Source organism: Musa acuminata, chromosome BXJ2-4, assembly GCF_036884655.1.
Source record: "Musa acuminata AAA Group cultivar baxijiao chromosome BXJ2-4, Cavendish_Baxijiao_AAA, whole genome shotgun sequence".
Taxonomy (NCBI): domain Eukaryota; kingdom Viridiplantae; phylum Streptophyta; class Magnoliopsida; order Zingiberales; family Musaceae; genus Musa; species Musa acuminata.
Genome location: NC_088341.1, coordinates 29,609,393 through 29,622,136, shown reverse-complemented (window position 1 = coordinate 29,622,136; position 12,744 = coordinate 29,609,393). Strand labels below are relative to the sequence as shown.

Sequence of the window (12,744 nt, the reverse complement as noted above, 5' to 3'; positions counted from 1 at the left end):
TTAGAAATATAGAGAGACGATTAAGGTCAAAATGTGACTGCTTATAAATACATGAGCTGCTGATCGCTCTATTAATAACTAATCTCGGAGCACCTGCATTGAATTAAGTAAATACGGGTAAAATAGTTTGTAGGAACCCGCACCTCAAACACGTGAGGAACCTAATCAAAGTTGCCTCTATTGGTTCTACTGAACACCTCTTTATTTCATATCACGGATTTACTGATTTCAGTAATCCACCCTTTCTCTCTCCCTTGTCCCAATCCACGCCGCTGCTCGGGCGTTACTAACAGAATAAATAAGCACAGCACCATGGTTAGTATCTCAGTTTAGTTAAACACGATTTACTATTCGGTGGTGATGAAGTAGAGAGTACAATAAACCTACCAAGATGCAGAATGATGAGGTAGAGAACCAGGTGAAGAAAAGATTAGCAGGTAATTTAGCTAACCATTCCCCAAAGAACGGCATCAACCAGAAGAGATTACCATAAACCTACCATAATAATATATTTGGATCTGTCTCATACTCAACATTTTGCTAGTAATCAATCAGGCAACGGTTCATGCGACATTAGATCAAAGCCAGTACAACTTCATCATCAGCAATCAGAATTCAGATATAACCCTTGCTCTTTAAACTTTCCACTGCATCCTTGATGATTTGCTCCATGGATGTGAACTCCATACCCAATTCGATCAGCTTTTTTGCTGGGTTTTGAGCTCTTAATAGTCCAGGCTGTGTATCCTTTGGGAGTCTACAGACCAGAATGCGAGAAGCTTCATTAGAAGTCAGTCTGTCATAATGAACTAAAAACCATCCTGTTTGGGTGATGATGTCAATTATTTGACAGATCAATGTTTTATTTTCTAGGAAATTATGATCGTACCTAGGGACCTTATAATCTGGGTAAAGTTCTGCGACTTTGGATGCAAAGTCACTCCAATGAGAAATGGCTTCAACGCACAAATGCCTTCCAGTGGCTGATGGATTTTCATATAGCAGAATGTGCGCCAGAGCAACATCTTTGACATGAACCGATCCCATATAAAAATCTGGATACTCATCGGTGCAACCTGTTAACAAACCAGGATGAAGTGTCATGTTTTTTCAGAGTAAAGCAAATAAAATTAGAGTTGCAGAACTTTTGCTGATGGTGATACCATGACTAGCTTAACCAATAAGATAACAGATAACCTGAAATAAATGCTAATAAAGTAATATTTGAGAAATTAAAATATCGCCACACTAAAGAGAGACTCTCACAGAAAGATAGGCCTGAATTAGACTAGTTTAAGAATAAACCCAATAAATATATCTGCTACTTCTGTAAGATTTCAATCAAAAAGATTTGTTCATATTTCTCGAAGGACAGAAATCAAATGGGTCATATATCCACAGGCATATTACTCTGGATGGTCGATGGAATAAGAGTTTGCAATTCTTGCAAAGTCATAAGCTGTAAATGATGAATCACCACACTGAAAATACTACTTTATCTGAGGGATGCAGCATGATAAGAGAATTAAGTAATAGACAGATGACTCTTAACACATTACACATCTAGCAATCCTAATTCAGGATGCCTTGTAGGATACTTGCTATCGTAATGCTTGCAACAAAAACAATGACTGTCTTTCTGTCTCACTAAGCTTTGACAAAAAGATAACAATGAAGAATTACCTGTGAGATCTGGAGAGTTTCCAAGCTAAAGAGCCATTCCCAAATAAATTTGCTTTAACAGCAAAACATAATGGCTCAAACATCATATTTCAAACCCAATCATCATTACATTTGTCCTAATTGTCATCCCACAAGAACTGGAAACATACTGATCTGGATAAAAGATCCGCTAAATGGAAAGGAATAAATTCACAACTTGAGAAGGTTGTGTGCGGCAATAGATGAAAAGGATAAGAGCTAAATACAGCATGAAAAGTTTAGGAGAAAAAATCAAACAGAGAAGGTTTACATTTTTGGTTTAGTACCCTTACCAAGTATTGGTAGACCAGTATGTATGGATCAGCATGGTACCAATACTGCTGATACATAAAAAAATTCAGAATGGTCTAATATTGGTATATAGGCAGTACACTGACAGTATGCCATCAAACTGATACAGAATCCTCAGCATCCCACAAAATTGTAAACTTTGCAACTAGACACACTTTCCGATAGAAAGAAAGGACCATTCTCTGGGTAAAAGAATGACCACAATTATTCTCTTACTCAGATACTTTTTCTGTGATAAAAACAACCTGGAATTACTGTTTAATATGGATATTTTAATTCAAGATATGTAAATTAAAGATAAACAGGCCCAATACTTCCATTCAATAGGGTGTTTTCTATGACTCATTAAAGCATTTAAATATTATTGGAAAGGTATAAATTGAAGTGTTTTCATTCTCTTGGGATTTTAGTTAGGACTTCTGAGTTGATGCATGGTCTGAAAGAAGCTCCAATCTTCAAATATGACCTAACATAAAGAAAGGCAGCAGCGTGCACCAGTCTCCTGCCACTGTGGGCTCAGACTACCATAACGCTGTTATACAGTAACCAGAGTAATAAAATAAATCAAAAGAAGATCCACCATTACGAAAAAGGCAAAAAAAAAGCATAATAACCATTAAAATTCATTTTTGGTGATCGACATCACAGTCCTCTCAGATAGTTAGTTGAAAGGAGCTAAGGATGGCTTCATAGTGACACCGGATGCAACTGAGTTTCGTAATAGTCAATCAGAGCTTTTTATGAAGTAAAACAGCAAGTCTAAGACTCATGTGGACTAGTTGTTCGTTGCCTAATCAGTGAAACATTTTAAAAACTTCAAGAAGCTACAGAATGAAAAGTTTGTTTGAATCAGCTGAATGTAACCAGGACGGATCTCTAGCACATGGATGCCACTGTCTTAAGTAATCTAGAAATCATCATACATATTGAGAGAAGAGAATCTGTAGTTTTGTCACGGGTACAATACACATACTAAGTTAAAATCCAACTTTTGGGGTAAAAACAATCCAACTTTTGATAATACATTGTGTATTCACAAATGTTGTTGTGGAACTGTCAGGAACATGGATCCTTCACCAGAAATAAAGTGCAATCTTGGTATTGAATTGTACTTGTATGACCAGGATAGTTGTATATATGAGCTAACAAATGCAGAAAGTGGTGTCTTGCAGATGAAGTGAGATCTTGATATGGAATTTACTAGCAGATAAACAAGTTTTTGTTTCTCATTTCAAGTGAGAATTTCTTGTATATATTTTGTCCAACAAGAGTGCTGAAATCGGCAAATAGTTGCCAAACAGATGAAACCCAACACAAGTGAGATAAGCACTTGAGTAGTGAATAGCAATGTAATGATCATTAGCAATTTCGCAAGAAACTACAGTAAAAGACCTTGAAGAAGGCGCATGAGCATGGTCATGCTGGCATTGATCGCCGGCGGTATTATGGGACCCATTACTGTCCCGGGATTGACCACCACCACATCCAACCCGTTCCCTTCGGCAAACTCCCAAGCCGCTTTCTCGGCTAACGTCTTTGATGCTGGATACCATAACTGGAGAGGACAACCACCAAAACATGCAATCCGCGAGATTTCGAACGATCCAATTCACAATCCAGCTAATTCAATCTTGCGGCGTTACATTTTGTGATCTTACCTCATTCTGCCGGCAATACTCGAGGTCGGTCCAACAGCTCTCGTCCTTCACGACATCAGCTGGCCATCCGGGGCTGGGAAAAATGGCAGATATGGACGATGTCACCACCACCCGGCCCACCCCGCTCTCCTTGGCGGCGCGGAGTACGTTAAGCGTCCCCTTCACGGCCGGATCCAGTAATTCCGTCTGTCCGAAGAGGAAACGAAGTAAACAAATCGATCAGTAGGGGTTGGAATGGCTGCGAGAAGGAACGGGGTGGGGGGATTTGAAGGGCAGATGTGGCATCGACCTGGGGATCGTGGACGCGGTTGACGGTGCAGGGAGAGGCGAGGTGAAAGACACCGGCGGAGCCCCGGATCGCGGCGAGGAGGGAGGCCGGGTCGAGGAGGTCGATCTCGAAGAGGTGGAGTCGCTCGGCGGCGCCCTCGAGGGCTCGAAGGTGCGCCGTCTCAGCCTCGTCCCCTGAGGAATAGATCACAAGAATGCTCCTCCAGAGTCATCTGTAGCTGCGGGAGTAGAGAACACTAGGGTAATAAAAGAGGGGGTAGAGAACAGTAGTACCACTGACCGAGGTGCATGACGGTGGCGTGGACAGCGTAGCCGCGGTCCAGGAGGAGGCGGACAAGCCATGACCCGATGAAGCCGCTGCCGCCCGTCACGCAAACGACGCTCGACATCCTCCTCTCTCACACGGACAGGCAGAGGAGCTCGTTCTGCCTTGTGCCAGCGGAAGTTTCTGGACGAGTGACGGTGATGGCTAACGGATCGGGTCAGTTCGGACCCGTTCAGATTGACATGTCATTTATAATAATTTTTTTTTTTAAAAAAAAATATTTTCTTAAGATTGCTGTAGTCGAATACAGACTAAAGGAATGTCTCATTCTACTTCAAGCAATAAATAAGAATTATCATTTAGTCTATCTTTGATCTTACTCAAAAAGTAGTCATGAATATCCTCAAAAGATAATCTAGAATACTATAGAGATGTTGGATCATCTTATATCAGAATAATTCTATTCGATTGAGCATTTAATCTCTACAAATCTTTTTTTTTTATTGAGAAGAAAATTATGTTACCCCTCTCAAACCTTCCATCCATATCTAAAATATGGAGACTCATTGAAATTGTTACGCAAAAGAGATAATATATTATATTGGTGTAACTTGGTTTGAACCTAATCAAAATAAATTTCAATTTTTTAGCAAATCTTTGAGTTGGTCTTAAATGGACAAAAATAAAAAAAAAAATTATTTTAAAAAAAAAATTAAATAAAAATCTTATATTATTTTTTAGCTTGTGAATAGTATGAATTTTTTAATTTCTTTACATTTTCATACCTTTAGCATCATTTGAGCTTCTAAATTAGTTTGAAATCTATTTTTAAAGTTCGATAAAAAAAAAACTAAGATTTAGACCAGATCACACTTTGTTTTTGAGTTATTCAAAATAATATAATTGGGTCAAAATTTGGTCAAAATATCATGGAAACCTTTGAATTGGTCCAGATTGTTTTTTTTATAATTCTTAAAATTCTCATAAATTTTAATGTTTCTATGTAACGTTTTATAACGTTTGAGCTTCTAAATTGATTTGAATCCTGTTTTGAAAGTTTGAATAAAAAAAAACTAAGATTTATACCCAATTACACTATTTTTTGGGCTATAAAACCTTTGAATTGGCATTAGATGGACAAAATTATAATTTTTTTCTATTTTTTAAAAATTTAAATGATAATTTTATGTTATTTTTAGCTTGTGAATTGTATGATTTTTTTTTTCTTCAAAATTTCTTTAAATTTTGATACTTTCATGCAATGTTTTGCAACATTTGAGCTTAAATAGGCTTGAAACCTATTTTAAAATTTTGATTAAAAAAACAAAGATTTAGACCACATCACACTATTTTTTTGAGTTATTCAAAATAATATAATTGGGTCTAAATATGGTCAAAATAAGTCAAAATTTCATGGAAACCTTTGAATTGGTCCACATTGTTTTTTATAATTCTTAAAATTCTGATAAAATTTAATGTTTCTATGTAACGTTTTATAACGTTTGAGCTTCTAAATTGATTTGAATCCTGTTTTGAAAGTTTGATAAAACAAACACTAAGATTTATACCCAATTACACTATTTTTTGGGCTATAAAAAAATAAAGTAACTTGGTCTAAACCTAATCAAAATAAACTCAAAATTCCAGAAAACCTTTGAATTGGCCTTAGATGGACAAAATTATAATTTTTTCCTATTTTTTAAAAAATTAAATGATAATTTTATGTTATTTTTAGCTTGTGAATTGTATGATTTTTTTTTCTTCAAAATTTCTTTAAATTTTGATACTTTCATGCAATGTTTTGCAACATTTGAGCTTAAATAGGTTTGAAACCTATTTTAAAATTTTGATTAAAAAAACAAAGATTTAGACCACATCACACTATTTTTTTGAGTTATTCAAAATAATATAATTGGGTCTAAATATGGTCAAAATAAGTCAAATTCTCATGGAAGCCTTTTAATTGGTCCATATATATTTTTTTAATTCTTGAAATTCTGATAAAATTTGATGTTTCCATGTAATGTTTTGTAACATTTGAGTTTCTAAATTAGTTTGAAACCTATTCTAAAAGTTTAATCCAAAAACACTAGGATTTGCACCCAATTACATTGTTTTTAGGGGCAATTCCAAAATAGCATTAACTAATTTTAAACCTGGTCAAAACAAATGTAAAATTTTAACAAACCTTTGAATTAGTCCAAGATGGATAAAAATATAATATATATATATATATTTTTGTCTATTTTTATAATTTTGATTCATAATTTTATGTTATTTTCAGTTTCTGAATAGTATGAAAATTTTAATTTCTTTACATTTTAATAAAATTTGATACTTCCACAACATTTTGTATCATTTGAGCTTCTAAATTGGTTTGAAACCAATTTTAAAATTTGATACCTAGTCATATTATTTTTTTTGACTATTCAAAAACAATGTAACTGAGTTTAAACTTAGTCAAAATAAGTCAAAATTTTGTTAAAACCTTTGAATTGATCCATTTTTTTTATTTTTAGGATTCTAAATGATAATTTCCATTGGTGAATAGTTTGAACATTTCCAATTTTGATCAATTTGATGTTTTCCTAATATTTTTTGTAACACTGATTTTAGGGTTTAGAGTTTGATTTTAAAGTTTAAGGTGTTGGGTTTAGACAAGATAAACTTTTTACTGGCGGCGGGTGGTCAGCTCCCCCTCATCCATGAGGCCGACGTGTCTTCACATTCCCCTGCTGCAACCCTACTGTTAGACATCCCTTCACATTCCCTACGCTTCCATGTCTTGGATTATAAGCTAAACAGTTATTACGAAGAGATGCAATTCCTAATCCAAATTTCTTCTATAATTGACATGTTCCTAATACTGGCATGCATTTAAGCTATAAAAGCAACTGATATCTGCTGAAAATATCGACAAAAATGCACGTTAAGATGCAGAGATGTTGATACAGAAATATGTCAAAAACCATTCTATAGACAGACAAATTAAGATGACAAAAGAATGTAACACCATTGGACCATGCCTAAAAAAGGGAAGAGCTTCCTCACAGGTAGAAACTGAAGATATGTGCTCATTTAGAAGTGACACTCTCCACCTAAAAAGGTGGAAGAAGCTAAAGCAGCATCACGAAACTGCTCCTGGATTAGCCATATAACTCAAATAATAAGCAGACTACTGTTCCAATCAAACGAACAGCAACGAATTCATGCAATGAAAGTGAATAATCAGCTTCGTTTCATTTTGCTAGCCGGTGAGTGTTGTTCTTTCGGTTCAATGGTCTTTTTGACAACTTGTCACCATGCAGTGTGATCTTCCAACAATCAGCTTGAAAAATGAAAATGGAACCCATTTTGGGAACAACTGTAGATCCAAAAAAACTCGGTTAAGAACATTCTGCCTTCAAATTGTAAGACATTACAGAAATGTGTGCGGTCAAATCAATAGTAAAAAATAAACATGAAGGAGACTATAAAATTTAACCAGGCAAATTATCATTCATTTCAAGCCTATAACTAATACTAGCAAGATTAAATAAAGCTTTTTAACAAAATTTGAAGCTGACAAGATTTATCTTCTCACAATTTTGAATCGGAATTCCAATACGACTAGCAATAAGTGCTTAATGAATATCTTAAATAAAACCATAAAATTTGTTACTGACAACGGAATCATGCTATTAACTAGACTGTAAGAATAAACCAGAAAAGAACTAGAATCTTCCAAAATGATGCAAATTCACAAGAAATTAACAACACTAGAGAAATATTGCCCAACATACATCAGGAGTGAATATTATTTGCAAATTCAAATGCCAGGTTTTTGTCTGAAGAGCACCTAGTAATGCAAAAATTTGCAGGAACATTGTATGATCAACTTCCTAGAGGTCAAAGCAGGAGAGCAGCAATCCAAAATCAAATCAGCTCCAATTTGTAGTGTTCAGAAAATGCATAGGACTCACCAAACAAAAGTCTGTTAAACTCATCAGAAATTCACTTTCTGTGCTATTCTTCACGAACCATATAAACTATTTCAAATGCTATGACAACTAAATCAAAATTCATACTATTCTCAAGGGATACCATTGTCAATAGTTAGAGTTTGAAATCCCTTGATCAATAAATAGGGGCACAAGCATTTGATAAGACCTCTTAACCAAGAAATCAAGAAAGGAACAAGTACATAAGGACATAAGTTTAATACATCTCTTTATCAATAAGGTTAAGGATTTAATAGAATGCCTGATAGCAGTGAAAACAAAGACAACCTACTGGGCATCCTTTACGCTAGTCAATCTAATATCCGGTTCATGTGAATTAACTATTACAACAAACCAGTTATCAACTTAGTTCAAGCTTTTGTCTTAGCCAGTGTGGCCATATAGCAATCCACCCATAAGGAACTTCCACTCAGAGTTGGAACAGAGGAAAACACCACCAGACACATAGCAACAATTTGCAACTGCTTCAGCATTGCTAGTTCCTAAATGTAACTTGTCTGCCTCAAACAAATAAGTATACTCTTATCCATCATCTAAAAAACTAATGTAACATAAAGAAAAGTTGCAACAACTGAGTTACTGAACTGATCAGAAGAGCAAATTTAGAAATATAAACTGTAAATACATTGTCAACTGACTTTTAATTTTCAAGTAACCTATATCTTAATTTCTGTTCATGTCATGAATACCTTTCATGAGTGAGTAATATGATTAAAGAGATATAAGAAACAGATACAACGTAATAAACATCATGCTAAAATGCCATAATACGGATTGCCTGATCTCTTGTACTAAGTTTTTTTCATCAAAACATTGCAATGATATATAAACCACAAGAAACATCTTTTCACATGAATCAGCAGTCACAACTATACCTCGGAAGCAGTTGTCTTGTGTAATTATCCCAAAGGTCTCAGCAGTTTCGCGAATCATAATACCATTTATACCCTTGAAGGCAGCCGTTTTACATTCAACAACTAGATAAACCAATGGCAAAGTATCATAAACAAATAAGAGATAAACTACAATAGATTGAAATGTACAACAACTGTAGCATCATGTTCATCAGATATTTACAGTTAGCAATGTAACAAATGCGGAAAACAAACCTAGAAGATGGGCACCATGCAAGTCTGCCATGAGAAGGCACTCGGCTAGCTGTTTTTTCCTGAAAGGCAACAAGAGAAACAAAGGAACCCCTAATGCTATCTACTTAAATAACGGTTGAAAAAAAAAATCAAAACTTTTACAAAACAATGGAAAATCTAATAAAGCTGACATGAAAGAGCATAATGATCAAGTAAACTGTAAAATTCCTTGCAAAGGTATGCATACCCCACTTCTTTCAGAAGCTCAACAATGTACTCTTTCCACATTTCATGCATTGGCTTGAAGAGATCAAAGCTGCAACAAGATCAACATGTAAAAACAAAAACAACTAAGGAAATAAAATGCAATTAGAAAATTGCAGGATGCAGAGGCTTAATTATACTATTCACAGAAATATGATCTCAAACAAAAAAAAATAAAGGTTGATGCAGCAGTTATTATGATATTAGATAATCAAGATTGGGAATCATGACAAACACAAGCTAATATCAAGATTGTGATATTAGTACATCACACATCAAACTTAGATATTATGAAACTCACAAAATACCTGCATTGCTAAGAAGGCTAACATGTACTAGTCAGGACCCACAAGAAAATTCTACATAATACTCACTTATGGTACTCATTTGGCAGGTTGAATGATCCGCATTTCCTGTGTTGCCTCCTTGACATGTGCTTCTTTGACCGTTTTGAGTGGCTCCTTAAAGCCTTTAAGCGAGCATCCATCAAACTATCATCCTTGGGCACGAAATTATCCAGAAGGATCCAATTGTCAATTCTCAAGCTTTTGCCACGCTTTGCATATTTACTGCCCTCACCACCCTTCTGAACAATATCGTTGATGACTTTGCTCACAGTATCCCTTGTACTTGGAACCTTCATCAAGACTAAAGTATGATCTAAAAGTTCAAATTAAAAATATCTGTCTAAGTTCGAGGAAAAATTAATGCAAGTACCTTGAGATCGCTAGCTCGTAACAAATTCTCATGCACAATGCCAGAAATCTCTGAATAAACAGGGTGAACTTCATCTGATAATCATAGAAAGTACATATAAATGTCTTAATTATTAAATAAAAGGCACAATTGTGTTTCCCCAGGAGTAGAACATGAAAAGATAAGGTTTTAGAGGCAGCAAGCAGAACAGAGTAATCAAAAGCCCTAAATACCAACTCCAAAAAATAAAACAAAAATAAAAAAAAAGGACCTTTCTTCGACGAAGCGGAGGCGGCGGACGTCGTAGGGTGGCCTTCCTTGTGCTTCTCGGATTCACCGTCGCCCGCTGAGTTCGGAGCTCGCTTGGACTTCCGGCTATCCTGGTGATGGGGCTCTTGGAGGCGCCCGGCCTCAGCGGCGGACCTTCGTTCGAGCGAATGGAATCTTTTGCGCTGCTCGGATTCGGCGTCTCCCACCGGGATCCGAGCTCGCTTCGCCTTCTGGTCCTCCTGGTGGTGATGTTCTTGGAGGCGCTCGGCCTCGGCTGCAAACCTTCGTTCCAGCGCCTCGAGCGCGCGTTTCTTACGGTCCGACGCGGCTGGCGTGCTCTCACCGATTCCGGAGGCCATCGAAGGAAGGGCTCGTGCGGCGGCGGAAGGCCGAGCCCAGGACGAAAGCGGGAAAGGAGTCGAATTCTTACCAGCGCTGCGCTACGAGGATGAGGCCATGGGGAGAGAAAGTCGATGCGAAACGGAGAGGGTTTTGTTCAAGAACCTGCCTACCGTTGGATAACCGATGGACGACTCAGGTGAAGCATAATTCCCTTGGAGAAGACACGAATCAGATAGCAGGTGCCGTGCACGTGACTCGACTGACTTCCCTGGTTAAGACGAATCCCTCCTGTAATCGTAAACCGAAACACAACGCTGCGCGCCTTCATGGATCTCTAATGATACACAATTAAAAAGAAGAGAGACGGATGGATGGGTTTAGAAGGACTTCTCGGCCGCTTATCTTCCCCTCTCTCTCTCTCTCTCTCTCTCTCTCTCTCTCTCTCTCTCTCCCGCTTCAGCTTCGACCCTCGTAAGAAGAGCTTATAAATTTCTCTCAACTTTTCTTAGCTCTACAATTGTTTTTGTTTGTTTGTTTGTTTGTTTGTATACAACTTAAGAATTTAATTTCAATTATAACAAGTATTTGTTATTTTAATTACAACTCTTAAACTAAAATTTTATTTTTATTTAATCATAAAATTTAAATTAATATTCTAACAGCCTCATCTAAAATAAAATATATAAGAAAAATATGGCCTTGAGACTTTGATACAATCTCCTTTTGGCATTACCATTGGAGTGCTCAAAGTCTTTCACATGACGTCACACTTAACATTGCCAATACAGTCACACATATCACACATATCAATTAAGCTAGAGGATGTCTTAGTTGTAAATAAATTTTAACATGTGTTTCTAAAAGATTTGTTTGTACTATCACTAGATAGAGAAATTGAGTTTAATCTAGATTTAACTTTGGTATTGAACCCTCGTGAATGTTCTCTGATAGAATTAAAGGAATTAAAAGATATAATTATAGGAGCTTCTTGACAAAGGGATTATTCACTCTAGTTTTTCATTACGGGGAGCATTAGTTTTATTTGTCAAGAAAAGGACTAAACAATATGATTATGCATATACTATACAAAGTTGAATGAGGTGACTATTAAAAGCACATACCTATAACTTGTTTGACTTGAGATTAGGGTACCATCAATTAAAAATTATGATATATGATATTTCTCGTATAGCCTTCGTAACTACATATGACATTTTAAATTTCTTGTATTGTCATTTATTGTCCTTATAGCCTTTGTGGCCTTAATGAATAGGGTACTCAAGGATTATCTAGATTATTTCATAATATTTTTTATTGATGATATTTTGAGATATTCACACTAAAAAGGCATCTAATTATAGTTTAAGTATTTTAAAATAAAAATAATTATATGTAAAATTTAAGAAATATTCCTTGGGTATATGTAAAATTCATATATGTAAAATAATTATATGAAGATAATATTCCTTGGGTATAATGTATTGAAGGAATGAATCTTAATTGATGCAGCTAAGGTGAAAGTAATTAGTAATTGAGATAAAGAGCTCTTTTGGGATGATAAGTTATTACAAATATTTATAGAAGAATTCTCTAAGATAACATCACCACTCATCTACATAATAAAAAAAATATCAAATTTAAATGGAATAATGCTTGTAAGAATAGTTTCTAAAAATTAAAAAAAAGATTAATTTTAACTCTAATTCTTATCATATCATATGAGTTAAAGAGGATTTATAGTATATAGTGGTACATCTAAAAATGACATATGATGTATTTTGATGCAAAATAGCAAAATCATAGCATGTCTCAAGATAATTAAAAAATTATGAGAAGAACTATTAGACTTATGATATAAA

General features: G+C 35.4%; 2 protein-coding genes across 2 annotated transcripts; both read right to left on the bottom strand.

The window, feature by feature from the left end:
• Positions 1-484: 484 nt before the first annotated feature.
• LOC135610225 (cinnamoyl-CoA reductase CAD2-like) lies at positions 485-4,412 on the bottom strand. The gene is made up of 6 exons (XM_065104471.1): positions 4,240-4,412; positions 3,961-4,133; positions 3,672-3,857; positions 3,406-3,568; positions 890-1,076; positions 485-757 (listed from the first exon to the last, which is right to left on the bottom strand). The coding sequence occupies exons 1-6, from the start codon at positions 4,346-4,348 to the stop codon at positions 616-618; spliced, it is 960 nt and encodes a 319-aa protein (XP_064960543.1). The 5' UTR covers positions 4,349-4,412; the 3' UTR covers positions 485-615.
• Positions 4,413-7,119: 2,707 nt separating this feature from the next.
• LOC103982024 (ribonuclease MRP protein subunit POP4) lies at positions 7,120-11,170 on the bottom strand. Its single transcript, XM_009398816.3, has 7 exons — positions 10,545-11,170; positions 10,295-10,368; positions 9,952-10,214; positions 9,561-9,629; positions 9,335-9,393; positions 9,101-9,202; positions 7,120-7,588 (listed from the first exon to the last, which is right to left on the bottom strand). The coding sequence occupies exons 1-7, from the start codon at positions 10,900-10,902 to the stop codon at positions 7,464-7,466; spliced, it is 1,050 nt and encodes a 349-aa protein (XP_009397091.2). The 5' UTR covers positions 10,903-11,170; the 3' UTR covers positions 7,120-7,463.
• Positions 11,171-12,744: the final 1,574 nt, after the last annotated feature.